The sequence below is a fragment of the Camelina sativa genome, chromosome 2, assembly GCF_000633955.1.
Source record: "Camelina sativa cultivar DH55 chromosome 2, Cs, whole genome shotgun sequence".
In the NCBI taxonomy this organism is placed as follows: domain Eukaryota; kingdom Viridiplantae; phylum Streptophyta; class Magnoliopsida; order Brassicales; family Brassicaceae; genus Camelina; species Camelina sativa.
This window is the reverse complement of record NC_025686.1, coordinates 1,593,544-1,608,339: the sequence shown is the minus strand read 5'-3', so window position 1 is coordinate 1,608,339 and position 14,796 is coordinate 1,593,544. Positions and strand designations below refer to the sequence as shown.

General features: G+C 37.1%; 5 protein-coding genes across 5 annotated transcripts; all 5 read right to left on the bottom strand.

The window, feature by feature from the left end:
* On the bottom strand, positions 289-1,182 carry LOC104714019. Its single transcript, XM_010431252.2, has one exon. The coding sequence runs from the start codon at positions 1,084-1,086 to the stop codon at positions 583-585; it is 504 nt and encodes a 167-aa protein (XP_010429554.1). The 5' UTR covers positions 1,087-1,182; the 3' UTR covers positions 289-582.
* On the bottom strand, positions 1,621-2,395 carry LOC104714009. The gene has a single exon (XM_010431239.2). It carries the CDS (start codon positions 2,142-2,144, stop codon positions 1,677-1,679), a length of 468 nt encoding a protein of 155 aa, XP_010429541.1. The 5' UTR covers positions 2,145-2,395; the 3' UTR covers positions 1,621-1,676.
* On the bottom strand, positions 2,781-5,641 carry LOC104713999 (exocyst complex component SEC15B-like). The gene has a single exon (XM_010431228.1). The coding sequence runs from the start codon at positions 5,439-5,441 to the stop codon at positions 3,027-3,029; it is 2,415 nt and encodes an 804-aa protein (XP_010429530.1). The 5' UTR covers positions 5,442-5,641; the 3' UTR covers positions 2,781-3,026.
* Positions 5,993-7,820, bottom strand: LOC104713989 (bifunctional epoxide hydrolase 2). The gene is made up of 3 exons (XM_010431221.2): positions 7,306-7,820; positions 6,526-6,764; positions 5,993-6,432 (listed from the first exon to the last, which is right to left on the bottom strand). Exons 1-3 carry the CDS (start codon positions 7,768-7,770, stop codon positions 6,162-6,164), a joined length of 975 nt encoding a protein of 324 aa, XP_010429523.1. The 5' UTR covers positions 7,771-7,820; the 3' UTR covers positions 5,993-6,161.
* On the bottom strand, positions 9,417-11,811 carry LOC104713980 (probable pectinesterase/pectinesterase inhibitor 41). The gene is made up of 2 exons (XM_010431210.2): positions 10,718-11,811; positions 9,417-10,192 (listed from the first exon to the last, which is right to left on the bottom strand). The coding sequence occupies exons 1-2, from the start codon at positions 11,763-11,765 to the stop codon at positions 9,498-9,500; spliced, it is 1,743 nt and encodes a 580-aa protein (XP_010429512.1). The 5' UTR covers positions 11,766-11,811; the 3' UTR covers positions 9,417-9,497.

Genomic DNA, 14,796 nt, shown 5'->3' with positions numbered 1-14,796 from the left:
TACCAAAAACATCTTCACTAACTATCTCTGCAAGCTAATTCTCTCCACCAGCGAGGGATCAATAGATACTATTCTACTAACTGCAGCTCAATCCTATCCTGGATCAAAGATCAATCGAAACAGTCCCCAAAACTCGATGTCCTGGCCTCTCATCTACTAACTGCACCTCCATCCTAACTACCAGCACATCCAAACCAAATCAACACAAACAAGGAGTAAACGTCATCCAGGACCATGATTCAGAAACGAACCTTTATGAACTAAAGTCAAAACATTCACTCTAAGACAGATCACAAAAAAAAGCCAAATTCACCATTGAATCCCTTCTTTTGAGCAGATAAGATGAATTCACTTCACAAATGTTCTCACATCTCCCTTCAATATCTCTTCTTTCACCATTACACAACTTGAATCCCTTAAAACAGAACTTAAGTAAAACAATTACGAATTCCAGAAACTAACGCTCATAATTATTATTGGGACAATACATAACAAAAAGATGCGATCTTTTTTCTAAAAGGTAAAGACTTTTTTCTTGAAACACAAATTACAAAAAGAAAAATTTGAACCTTTTTCTCAAATTCAAGAGGAAGAAACCAAAGGAGTGTTTCTCCTCGCAAACGAGTCCAATTTCGAATCTTTGCACTCAAACCCACACCCACACTGAGGCGACTCCAAAAACTCCTGAATCGCGAAGTTCGCCGACGTGATCCCAACTGAAAACTCCATCTCGTCTCCGTTTCTGATAACCTCGACGATGTTAAGCCACAAGAACAAAACTTTGACCTTAACACCAGTCAGTTTCTTGAGCTTGTTCTCGGAGATGTAACCACTGATCGTCGATTTGTAATTCAATTGGTAAGAACCCACAAGAGAGAAGCTACACGAGTTGTTGAAATACGCATGGAATTTGCCTGTCGTTGTGTCTAGATCATAAGCCACGACTCCTTTTGGAAGGATTCCTACGGGGAAGTTATAGCTTTGGAGGAGGGAATACGCCGTCGGAGTTTCTGATTCGGCGGTGACGGCGAAGGCGAGTGGAGAGAGGAAGATGATAGAAACGATTACAATCGTGAGATGAGTCATTTGGGTTTTTTGATGGAACACAAAATCAAAAGCTTTGATTTTTGGGTTTTTTGATTTCTCCGTCGGAGACTTTTTTTTGTATTGTTCGTTGGAAAATATCTTTTAGAAAAATTAAATACGACGGCGTTTTTAGGTCGACAACTTGACACGACAGGGTGTCAGGTTGTACTGATGATGAGACTAATTATTTTTGGAAAAGTTTCTGTAATGGATGATTTTGAAATAATTTATCTTAAGACATTTGTTAACAAAATGACAAAAAAAATTGCACATGATTTTCTCTTTCTCAATTGTAGTATAAGGATTAGATTCTGTTTTTTTTTCGTGAAAGAAATATATAAATTATGTTACAGTTAGACCACTTTATATGGTCTATTAAGACTTAAGAGTTATTATCATTTGGATTAGAGTAATTTTGGTTAATGACATTTAAACCCGAAAAAATGGGTAAGACACATAAAGAAACCTAACCTAATCAATAATCATACACATTACACACATTATTAATTAACTAATCCTCATACTCATAAGTCATAAGTTATAACAGAAGCCTTTTTTATTCAGTATACACAATACAAGGCCCAGTAGATTTAAGAAGAAAACAAAAGCCCATTACAATCAAACCCACAACCACACTGAGGACTCTCTTCGAAATCAGCCGCCGGGAAACTTGCCGACGCGATTCCGACGGAGAAATCGAGATCGGCGCCGTCAATAAACACTTCAGCGATATTGACCCAGAAGAGAAGCACCTTAACACTAACCCCTTTCAGATTCTTGACATGACCGGGGGATATAACGCCGGAGATGGTTGATTTGTACTTGAGCTGGTACGACTGGATAGTGAACTCACACGTGTCGTTGAAGTGGACTTCGAAATCTCCGGTTTTGATGTTGAGCTCGTAGTCCACGACGCCTTTTGGGAGGATTCCTGGTGGTAAGTTGTAACGTCTGACAGCGTTGTAAGCGGTCAGCTTTTGGTCGGAGACGGCGAAAGAGACGGTAAAGAAGAGAAGGAAGAAAATGAAATTGCAAGTTGGTTTAGCGTTTGGCGACATGGGTTCTTTCAGTTTTTGTATCCTATGACTCGTGTTTGAGATTGTATATTCTTTTGAAGCTTACTTAAGCTTTGTGTCACTCTCATCATAAGTACAGCAGACGGAAGATGGTTGTTAGGTGTTTGTGTCTTGTGGACAGTGTAAATCAGCGCGTCTGATGGAGAGACCATGCGATTAGATGGACGGTTGCAATTTGGTTGACAGAGAGGGCACGTGTTCAAAGGAACAAACACGATCACGTGGTAACCAAACCAACCTTGATTGAAAATGAAGTAACAAAAAATGTATCTTGCATCGCATTAAACAAGGTGGTACCGCTTTGGTTCAACCTGGTCACCATTTACCGCTGCGGTAATCGGAGCCTAAACCAACCCCATCCAAACCATGGTAGTTTAAAGATCAATCTAACCGAAAATTTCCAAGTTAACACAACTTAAACTCGATTCAAATTGTTTACCTATTTTATCTGAGAAAAACATACACTAAAAATCAAACTTGGATTAAAAGTTTCTTGAAGAATATTTTTAATAAAAAGATGCTAAATTCGATATGAAAACACAGTATTTAAACCACCTACTGTATATTTAAACAGGATCGAAAGGAGAGAGGTCAAGCCTTGGACTGGCTGTGGTGACATGAACTTTGAATTTCGAAATCAAACTATTGAACTCATTTGCGAAAATGCAGGGGAAAAGAAAAATACACTCTTGGGATGAAGAAATCAGTTTTGTGTTTTTTTTTTCTGCCTTTCTTTCTGAGAGAGACCAACGAATCATCAACAATGAAATATAAAGCAATCATATAATTAACAATATAGCATAGATAATAAAAAACAAAGGACGGGATCGTACTTACGCTTCTGATTTGTGCTTGGATCCATCATCAGCTCACATCTTTCAATCTCTTTATCAACGCATCCAAAGATTTATTCTTCGGGTTTTGCCTCGACCCTCTTGTTCCAAAAGTCCCGAATATACTATCTGATGGATCTCTGAATTTCTCTGAAACCGTCGCAACCTTCCGGTAATCCAATGCATTGTAGCTTCTTTCTCTAATCACCGGGTTAACAAAATTCTCAGGGTGGCTACTCAGAAGCAAAGTGATCATCTGTCTTATCTCAATGAATGCTTTTTTCATCTCTCTGGCTTCTTTATCCGTGAGCAATGGAGTTAGATTCTCTGTAAATGAGTCCAGTAACTGGATATCCACATCAAGTCCTTTGATTGCAGCCATGCTCAATCTTTTTACTAGATCCCCGCATAACGTTCCAACAATTTTCTCCGAAATGTGTGCAAGGACATCGCGCAAAACCCTTTTCAAAACTTTAGCGGGTAATATCTGTTGCGCGGTGGAAACCAAAGTTTCCAAGTAGATCAACACTTCATTCATGTACTCATTCCCACCTTGTGGAATATCGTCGCTTGTCCAGTTGACATTCTCTATCAGCGTCATGAAACCATCTATCTTCTTCTTAAGCATTCCCGAGAGTGTATCTTCTGCAGCGTTTTGAGATTTGGTCAATGGGAAATGCCTCCTACCTCTCTCTGCCATTCTCAAAGGAACTCCTGAAAGCTGTGCAGCGTGACGGAAGAAGAAATCGCAAGCACGCTCAAACACGGCCATGTTTGCTGCAACTTGCATCGCCTGAGAAACTCCATGAACCGACGAGTTAATCAGCTTCAACAGAGCCTCGTCGAGAACGTCACCTAGAAGCCTATCCAGATACTTCTTCACGACATCATAGAAATCAAGCTGACCTCCATGAGACATGAAACTAACCGAATCCTCAATAAAAGACCGCACAATCCGGCAGCAATCTGGGACGGTGGTTGAAAATGGAGCAATGTAAGGGAATGCAGGTACGATATCTGATGTTTGTAACTGGAAAGAGAGCACATTCATGGAATATTCATATTCTTTCTTCATCAACATCTGTTCAAACTTATCTGCTGACAATGCTTCTGTGATCTGTTTACGGCAATCAGATAGTAACAACTCATGATACTTATCCCTATGCTTGCTCAATACTTCGAGAAGGGAATCAACAGCATAGCCATACCTGCGTAGACTCACCCCTAACAAGCTCACATAATCCTTAATCAGCAAGAGATGATTAGCCGTCTGCATCCTAGAGAACTGATCCTCCAACACAGTACACATCTTAATCACAGCAGTATCCCACAAACTCTCAACTTGCTGTTTCGAAATCAAACCTCCACCAGTTCTTAATACTCTATCCTCTACAATGAAAAAACCAGCAATCTGTGCGAAAAACGTTTGATGAGACTCAAGAAACGGAGTCATTGTAGATACCTGGAAGTCAGAGGTAAGCTGAAGATCCCTATTATCGAAATAGTACTTCTTAAAGCTATCTTCAAGAGATAGTGTCTGATGAATGTGATAAGCTCTATAAAGTGGAGTCAAGTCAAAACCAAGCAATCCACCTCCGGAACTACCAGCGTCGCTGCTGTCAGGGCCAGAGCCAAATTCATCATCCTCTTCTTCGTTAAGCGCATAAACGCAATCACGTAAACTAAGCCTGCTCTGCTCCTCAGCTTGCCTCTGCTTGATCCTGAGCTCTTCCTCACGCTGACGAGCCGCGGAAGCTTCACCAATAGCCAACTGACCCAAATTTCGACTCACCACACGGATCTCAACCAACCAATCACCAAACTCCTTATTCACTTTCCTCTCCACATAAGATCTAATCGCCGGAATCCTATTCTCAAGCATCCGCTTCAGCGTTGACGAAGGAGTTTTGTCCATGAAATCACTCTCAATCGAGTCCACACACTTCAACGCCATGTAAAAATTACCGCTCTGGAGATGCTGGTTAGCTCGAGAAACAAGCTCCATGACACGAACACAGTGAGTGACGGCTCCAATGGCCAGATCGACGTTCTTAGACACAGTCTGAGCCTCGACAAGCGAATCAAGAGACGAAAGAAGCGGCGCCGCAACGGATTGGAGTTTAGAGTTAGAATCGGAAAGCGCAGATTTAAGCGATTCAACATCTGAGAGAAGCGATTTGAGATCGTCTACGGCGTGAATAAAGTCTTGGTAGTGAGCTTTACATACCTCTTCGATCTCTGACTCCTTAGATCGTGCGAAAAACTTGAGATGGTGAAGAAGAGTCTCTGGTTTCCCTGTACCGAACGTTTTCCGAACAAACGGTCCTAAATCTTCGCCGTTACAAATCGCAGACGAAATCAAGAGTTCGTCGAGCTTCTCCGCTGAGTCAATACCGGCTCCGGCGGCTGTGGAGCCAACTTTACGCCGTCCTTTCGACGATTGCATTATCTCTCTCTCTCTCCGATTAGGTAAAAAGCGTTACAGCGAAGAAGAACAAGAAGAAGAAGAAGGATGATTTTGGATTTGGTGGGTTTTTTTTTTTTCTTCAAAGGGAATTTTAGGTTTGACTAAAATGACATCGCTGTAGAAGCGGTGCGACGGAAGAAGACGAGGGTGTTTTTGTCATTTCATGTGCGGAGTGGTTTTTCTCTTCTGACTGGCGTCTTCCATTAATTGTGAATATTTGTCTAACAAAAGTCGGAGTTTTACGCGTAATAGGCGCGTGATCCGGACGCGTTTGAGATTTAAGTAGGAAAAAATATCCCACTGATAAAAGAAAACTCATATCCTCCAATCATAATACTAAAATGGTAATTAATTTTATTTAGTAGGTAGGTGTAAAGTATAATTGTCCTTGCCAAATTTATTGTTTTTTGATAAAATTGTACATTTCGATTTTTTATAACTAATTTCACCTATGCTTAAAATGATGTTTTCTAGAGTCGGCCATAAGAATTCAACATTTTGAAATTTAACTTGGACAAAGACAATTCGGAAACAAAAAATTCAACTGCCCTCATTTTCTTTTTATTTCAACAAAACGAGTGATCCACAACCAAAATGATAAAACATTGAAGTTATTATTTACCAAAACAAGTAAGACAGTAACCTTGACCGAGAGCGCAATTAACCTTGAGAGCTTGACATTGTGCAGACGGAGACCTACTACAAGGATGAGGTTTCGCGGGTTCTGAATTTCTCGAAGAAACCATAGATATGGTCAGTGACCTCATCGGGCTTCTCTTGCTGGAGGAAGTGACCTACACCTTCCATTACCACCACTTCTTGTAGAAACGGCACGTGCTTCTTCAGACCACCACCATGTATGTATTCCTTTGTTCCGGGAATATTGTATGTTATGTCTAGATCGCCAACTATGAATTTCACAGGGACCTTGATTTGTAGACCAGCCCACGGAGCCGTTAGTTCCCAGCTTCTACAGGTTAGGATGAGACCAGATCGACTCAGGTCAAAGATTAACCAGATAAATGTATAATATAGAATTGGTGCTAGCATTCACAAGACTTACAGGTTCATAGCGCGATAGTAGTTGAGTCCACCGGTGAAACCTTTTTGGCTAAACTTGTCTCCGTAGAAACTGACATCTTGTTCTGTGAGCCAAGCAGGCAAAGAAGGTGGATCAGGTAAACCTCTGAAACCAACTGACTTCGGAATGCAAGGTGGACGTGGGTTACGCGAAACGAAAAATCTGGTTATTAACTTCTTTGTATCAACTTGAGCAAAGTCCTCTTCGATCTCTCCAGTCTCCTGAGAAAATAAACTCAGAATCATTAGTAAAAGAGACCAAATTAACCAATGGAAAACCACAAGACTGATCCAACTTGCATATACTTCAAGCAACCATAACCCAAATAAAGCTTTGACTTTGACTTTCACTTGACTATATGCCTTTTGTCAAATCATCAATTGCAACTTGCATATATCAGAGGCTGAGCTAATTTGAGCTATGTATAGGTAGTTGGATGGTCTCTGTCTCAATACAACCAAACAAAAATTAATGGTGGTTGAGAAAATTTCCCATATAAAAGCTCAACGTAATTGAAAGCTGCATCAAGATTCCTCATTGCCATGGCAAAAAAATTCTCAAATCAATTCAATCACTTCACACAACTAAACAAGCATTGCCTATATAACCAATTTGCCTCAACTCTTGTTGACAATAAAACAATCCTGAACAGCAATCATCAACCCTAAGTATGTATTTGATTGCAAACACATGGAAACTTCATCAAAACCCTAATTGTCATTTCAATTTTTTAAAGTTTTCATGAGTTTTTAAAAATCTCACCTGAAACCTGCAAACGTAGTAATCGTCGCCGAACAAATCCCTAAACTTATCAACAGGCTTCACAGAAGGATTCCTCGGATTAAACACAACGCTAGTGTTGACCAACGCTTTGACTCGATCAGGCCTGATCATACAAAGCCACCACGCGACAATTGCTCCCCAATCGTGACCAACGAGGAAAACCCGGTCAACACCGAGCGAGTCAAGTAATCCGACGAGGTCTCCGACGATGTGAAGGATGGTGTATGATTCAGGAGACGGCGGCGCGTCGGAGTCGCCGTAACCTCGGAGATCTGGAGCGATTGCGCGGTAACCTAAAGCGGCGAAGGAGAGGAGCTGGTGGCGCCATGAGTACCAGAGATCGGGAAACCCATGGAGGAAGAGAATCACTGGACCTGAACCGATCGAAGCCACATGCATGTTAATGCCATTGGTTGAAACCGTCGTGTGCTCTATCTTCTCCATTGATGAAGAGGGCCACTCTCAGGTGTGTGTGAAGAAGTGTGAACACAAGTACCACATTAATTTGAGAGATTTATTTATTCTTTTTTTTTTGGACAAAGATATTTAATTTATTTATTCTTATGGGGCCCATACTATGATGGCTAAGAAAAAAAGAAAAAAAAAAGCAATGGTTGATTTTGTTTAATATCAATCTTATTATTTTAGTGAAAATTTAAAATAAAAGATAAATAATTGAATTATTGTTCATCTATGCATTATATATTTATGTTTGGTCATATATGCTTTAGTATTATATAAAATTCATTATATCTTCATATTTTTAAAAATTTTGAGCAACTATTTAAATTTGTTTTTTTAAAAAATCATTTATTTTTAAAAAAATTTGGACAATATATAGAGCAAAAAAAAATATACATTTTAATAAAATCTCTATAAATTAATAATATTAAAATCATGATATTTTTTCTAATTTATAATGATATTAATTTATTTATTTTGTTCAAAAGATATTAGTTTATCTATACATAAATATTTCTTATTTATATTATAAATTATTTCAATTTCCAAGATTCGGTAGGGTTACACTACCTCTTCCAGTACAACTTTTGTTCCAATTGTTCTCGTCCGGCCGCTTCTTTTGATTTGATTGTTAAAATTTTTGAAATATATGAATTGAAAAAAAAAATCTAAAAAATAATTAGTATTTGTATGTTCTAAATTTTTTAGTTTTGGAATTGAAATTTTAATATTTAAAAAAAATTATTGACCAAAAATTACAAATACAATAGATAACTTCACTTATATACATGATTTAATGACTTCAATTTTCATATTTTAACAATTTATAAAACTTTCAAAATGAAATTTACATATTTTGTTAGAATTTGAAATCTTAAAGAAAATTTTGGTTATTTTTATGACATGTTATAGAGTATACTACAAGATTATAGTTTGAAAAAAAAAATCGATTCTCTTGCTTACAAAACTTGAGCTTTCATATAATTATTCTAACCTCTCAAATAAGTTCAAATCAAATATTTTTAATATATTATTCTTCAATCTATTTGTTTGATATGCTTCTTTTATAACTGTTATATAATTTTAAATTACATAGAATTTGTTTTCTATTTTTTGTAGAATATATAGAAATCAAAAGAAAATGTTTTCTAACAATTTTAGAACATGAGTACATGTTAGAAAATATATTCTAGTTTCTATATATTTTATAAAAATATATAGAAATTAGTATTCTAATCTTCATAGAAAATGTATTCTAAATTTTGTAGAAATTAGTATTCTAATCTCCATAGAAAATAAATAATTTTTAAATTTTATAGTACATGTAGAGTGTGTAGAATACTTTATCTAAATTTTGTAGAATATGTACAATGTATAGAATACACATTCTAAATTAAGAATGTGTATTCTAAATTTTATAGATCATATTCTATCTATTCAAAACGTCAACAAAACGATATATTTTTGACGTTATAAAGAATAGTTGACATATAGTTATTATAGCATGCATAAATTAACAATAATTCAATGATTTATCGTTTATTTCTAATTTCTCCGTAATTTTATTTATGTATGTTCAAAATTTAAATTTTATTTGATTTTATCAAAACTCGTTATTTTATAAATGAATGTTCAAAATTACAACAATTTTTATTTTAACTGTATTGGTCTACAACTTTCCCAAGTAAATAAATAAATAATACAAGAAATTACGAAAGTAAACCGCTAAGATAAGGTACACCACTCTGAACCATCCAACCATCTCCTAGTAAGAAATTCGAAACCGTGAAATTACTCGCATCGGTAGAATTAATCACGTGATAACCGGGCCAAACCACTCGGTCCGTGGTATTCGAACCGGATCCGGTATTATTATACTCAGCATAGTACAACGTACTCAATGCAAAGTCTCCGTTCCATTCTCTCCAACCAATAGGTTCAACAACCTCGTCAATGTACGATTGCATAACAACCGTACGTGAGTACTCCTTCCACGGTCGTCCCAAATACGTTTTAACCGTATAGTTGCTCGAAGCCAAATCATCAGCCGGTTTAATCGTACAATTGTGGATCGAGATCCCTGTGTTCTGATTCGGATCAGTACGACCTTGGGCTGTAATAGCGTTAAACTGGTTCTGCATCGGTTGTCTCGGATATAGATTACAGTTCTGAAACACAACAGCTGCATTGCCGAAAATGAAATCGACTGTTCCATAAATGTCACATTCTCTATAGAACTGTCTTAACGAATGCGTGTATAAAGTGTCTTGATAAGCTTCGAAACTGCAACTATAGAAGATGGAGAGATCAGCACTGCTCCTCATAGCCACGGCCTGGTGCTTCTCTGGTCCAGCGGTGTTTCGGAAAGTCATGTTTACGGCAACAAAGTTCGGCGATGTAACAGCTGAGGGAAAAAAAAAAGTCAACATCATAAACGATTTATTCTTTATTTCTATAAATTAAAATGGTAACAGTATAAGTCAATAATGCGTCTTGTCACTTATTCACTACACTCCTAGAAGTAATATAAAGTTTGTCATATAGTAGTGAACAAAGTGCAATTATGACCCGAACTACTACGCACGTAAAAAAGTTTATCAAAGTTTGAATAATTTTTGTGGTTAGTTTTTAAGATTACATCCAAAGTCATCATAGCCATGTGTGTCGTCGGCAACGTAACTAAAGTGCCGGTGACCCTCTTTTTTTACACGACATAAAACTATTTTAAAATGCTAAAAATAGACTATTTGAAATTATTGAAAACTTTGTAAGATATAAATAATTTTTAAATTACTACTATATATTTTAAGTTTCTCAATAAATAGTTAAACATTAAAGTTGTGCATGTGCTAACTATAGCAATATTTTTTCATAAATGAGTGTAAAAAAAATTTAAAAAAAAATTCAGCATTATCTCTTAAAGACGTACCAAAAGTGGCGGAGTTGAAAGTGGTCCAACCGTCGACGACGTTCCGGTTACCGGTAACCACCGTACGGTTAATTCCGTCACCGATCATCATAAGATACCTTTTGTTTTTGGCAATCACTACGTTTTCCTCATAAACACCTGACGTCACGTAGATAACGAAGTAACCGCCGGTACCGTCAGTTTTGTTCGGCGCCGCCGTAAGAGCTTCCGTTATGGTCGTGAAATTCCCCGTTCCGTTTTGGTTCACCGTTACGATGTCGCTCACGAGGACAGTGTTCCCGTCATTATCGTCGCCGTCGGCGAGCTTCCTCCTGCTTAAAGACTCGTAAACGGCGCGCGTGTGTTCCGACATCTTTAACGGTAAAGCTCCGTTACGGAAGTGACGGAATGGGTTTGTCTGTGTGTGAGTGCTCTTCGAGTAAGCCCAAGAGTAACCGGCCGCAGCTACTTGTTTCTTCTTCTTTGGAACCCAACCTTTGGTAAATAAAGCGAGTGAGACGCTAAAGAGCTTCGTGTCGTTGATTAGAGGCAATGCGACGCCGTTTCGTATCGTCCAAGAAGAGGACGCGGCCGTGTTGATTCCCTCGAGACATGTTTGCTCGTTAGTCAAAGCCGCGGAGAGAAGCGTTTGGATTTCGTCGGCTTTCGAAGACGACAGCGTTTTGGTTGATGATCCGGTGATGTTGACGGTATCGAACGAAGTTATGAGATAGTCAGTTGTGAGGCTCGCCAGGTAACGGCAGTCTTGGAGAGCTCCAACGGCGGATTTGGAGAGGAAGGCATTGTTGCGTTTGATGTATTTGTCGATCGTTCGCGTGAACTTTCGCGATTGCGTTAGCGATTTGCGGAGGGAGAAGCGGCCGTATTCGCGGACGTCGCCTTGAGATGTTTGTGGGAACACTGATTTGCAGAATTTTGGATCCGGTGTCGTTTTGCATATGGTTGAGGAAGTGTTTGAAGAAGAAGGAAGAGGAAGAATTTGAGAAGCAATGGAGAGTGTTTGAAGAGACAAGAAGAGTGTTAAGAGGATGAGTTTTGGAGATTGCATGTTTTTTTGTTGTTGTAATGTAATTAAATGCTTTTTGGTATGATTTTGGAAAAGTTTGTGTGTAGTAGGTTGGGAAAACGTCCTGGTTCCCCATGAGAACTATGATATCGTACTCTCGTTCTTCAACACCATCTCTTTGCCCAATACCATCTTGTTGCCCAAAACCAGATCGGATTATTAAATCCATCGATTCAATTTGAGAAATCGATGGTGAAATTTGATTTTCTAGGGTTCGTCGCGAGAGAAAACAAAAAAGAGGTTAAAATGTGATTTTAGGGATTTCTCGGTTGAGGGTTATGTTTCTAATCGGGTCAAAATCAGGTTTTAATCGGGTCGAAATCANAAAGTTCCATCACCACGTCCGATATCCGTAAACACCCTCTCTGGACCCGCACCACGACCACGACCCGCACCACGACCACGACCTTCTTCCTCGTCGTCACTTTCTGGGTACGTATCATGACGAATCGACTCTTCAGCATCGGTAAATTCCTGAGCAAGCATATCGACGTGAAATTCATCTCGATCCTCTCCTTCTTCATCGTACTCTCGTTCTCCAACACCATCTCTTTGCCCAATACCATCTTGTTGCCCAAAACCAGATCGGATTATTAAATCCATCGATTCAATTTGAGAAATCGATGGTGAAATTTGATTTTCTAGGGTTCGTCGCGAGAGAAAACAAAAAAGAGGTTAAAATGTGATTTTAGGGATTTCTCGGTTGAGGGTTATGTTTCTAATCGGGTCAAAATCAGGTTTTAATCGGGTCGAAATCAGGTTTATTTTGGTTTGTAAACTTCGTCACTCGGTTAATCAAATAGTAAACCAATTAAACCTATAGCAATGGTGAAATAGATGATATCTTCTATTCTCATGGAGATACAAAACGTAAATTACAGATATATGGGTATATAGATTGAAAAGAATTTCAGGAGAGCCATCTGGGACGGGGGTAAAGATCGGGCTCCATCTGGTACGATATCATAGTTCTCATGGGAAACCAGGACGTTTTCCCTAGTAGGTTTATATAGACTAAATTGGAGTGGGGGAGGTTTGGGATGTGGGTCCGTAATTAAATTTTGTTATATTTTGAAACTATAAATATGAATATATAATGGTATTCATTGGTGACTGTGTCTCCGACTGTGAGGAACACAGTTTTGTTGTTATTAAAAGTTTAAAACTACATCGCATTGTTTTCATTTCACAGGTGTCTCGTAATCTCGTATATTCATTCAGAGGTAAAAGAGTTATATTCTATATGAATGATGTAACTTTAAAGGTTTGGTTTACAATTCTTCTACAGTCTGAACTTTGAAACATGCACTGAATGAATCTAAGGATTCGATGGCATTCTATTAGAGGAAGATGTTACTCGATTGTAAAAGGTAGAAAGAACCAATAGTACGATGTCACTCTCATAGTTTTTAGAAATGTCGTCTAAACTAAAATAGTCATTTGGGATGGTTCTGGTTACATAAGAATGGAAGCACTAGGTTGCTAGCTAGCTATGAGCCAAAAACGTGAAAGAAAAAAAGTTTATTCCATCTACACTAAAAGTTCGAGGCGCTGATATGGTCCATGTTTATACATTTTGTTGCATCGACAAATAATTTGCATTTAGTTTGAATCATGCTGTTTCATTTTTACTGACGGACATATTCACTAGGACTTGGATGGATGAATACAGTATATATATTTGTTTTTCGGATTAATTTTGTTTGGTTGTTCCAACATTGTTTAAATTTATTAGCCATTGATTGTTTAGTTCTTATGGCTAGAATTAAATCTTCCGAGGTTTTGTTTTTACTTTCTACTCAATGATTTACCAGTCCAAAAAAATTTATGGTTATCACAAAAAAAAAAATTAAGTGTTTATAAAATTATATTTGCAAATTGTCTTTTTCTTTTCCAAAACTGATCGGATATGTATATAAATAAATAAACAAAGAAAATTGTGTTTCATTAGAGAAAGAGAACAAAAAATTCACAACAAATAATATCTATATATGTATTTGTCGGGGCCGTAAATTCTCAAATGTATGATGCAAAGCCTAAGTATAATATACGGGATGTGTAAATTTAGATTTTCCCCTATTTTCGTATAAATGTTTTTTCTTTTCTTTTTTAGTTTTTTTTTTTTAGTTTTTGGGAGTATATAGTACTATAACAAAACAATAATAATGCGACTTTTAGTGTATCAAAGTCAATATATTGGAGTCTTCTGAGATAAAAACGCGTTGTTTAGTTATTGAGAGATATTATTATCATCGAACATTGCATCTTCAAAGCTGCCCAGCTGTTTTTGGTAAAGATCCACATCCTTCCTTCATTTCTTGGCTCTATATTAAATTTCTTGGCAGTATTCCTTCGTATGCATAAACCCCAAACTAATGGATAGGAAGATTTTATTTTAATTATTATGTATCGGGAAGTTCGGTTTTGATGCCGTCGTAGTTGTGTAAATTTCTGAAACTAATCATTAATTAAATTCTCTAAACTCGATTTAGAAATATTTAAATTTCAATTCTGCTCAAATGCAAGAAATTTGTCAACGACGGTGGCAATGAGTTAGGCAACTTTTATATGCGTGATTAAGTTATAATATAGAGTCAATGTTATAGTAGTCAATTATCTTCAAATCTCCGTCATTCCACCTAAATTAAGTACTATAGAGTCAATGTTATATTCAATTATCTATCTTATTAGGTATGGAGCAAGTTATTGGCTATTTGACAATAATGAGCAAATGTAAATGACTAAAAAAAAAGAACTGCATTTTGTTTTTGGAGTTTGTGATAATTTATTCAGTTATTATACGTTTATAGATATATATAGCGTTTCTTTGTAAAATAGTACAACTTAGTTGGATTTTTAATATATTTATTATTTATAATTAAAAAAATTAATGAGTGTTATTATTTATGTAATAAAAAGGATGTAAGATAGGTGAGAAAGTAAGGTATATCGGTATAGTGTAGTAGTGTAAAATTACAAAATGGTAGTTACAAAAAAAAATATCGGTACAACA

Bases quoted from the DNA above. Each gene is read 5' to 3' on its own strand.
- LOC104714019 (XM_010431252.2), bottom strand. From the start codon at position 1,086: ATGACTCATCTCACGATTGTAATCGTTTCTATCATCTTCCTCTCTCCA.
- LOC104714009 (XM_010431239.2), bottom strand. From the start codon at position 2,144: ATGTCGCCAAACGCTAAACCAACTTGCAATTTCATTTTCTTCCTTCTC.
- LOC104713999 (XM_010431228.1), bottom strand. From the start codon at position 5,441: ATGCAATCGTCGAAAGGACGGCGTAAAGTTGGCTCCACAGCCGCCGGA.
- LOC104713989 (XM_010431221.2), bottom strand. From the start codon at position 7,770: ATGGAGAAGATAGAGCACACGACGGTTTCAACCAATGGCATTAACATG. The intron at 6,765-7,305 runs GTGAGATTTTTA...TTATTTTCTCAG, and splicing joins ACTACGTTTGCAGGTTTCAG to GAGACTGGAGAGATCGAAGA. The intron at 6,433-6,525 runs GTAAGTCTTGTG...CCTAACCTGTAG, and splicing joins TACTATCGCGCTATGAACCT to AAGCTGGGAACTAACGGCTC.
- LOC104713980 (XM_010431210.2), bottom strand. From the start codon at position 11,765: ATGCAATCTCCAAAACTCATCCTCTTAACACTCTTCTTGTCTCTTCAA. The intron at 10,193-10,717 runs GTACGTCTTTAA...TTTTTCCCTCAG, and splicing joins TTTCAACTCCGCCACTTTTG to CTGTTACATCGCCGAACTTT.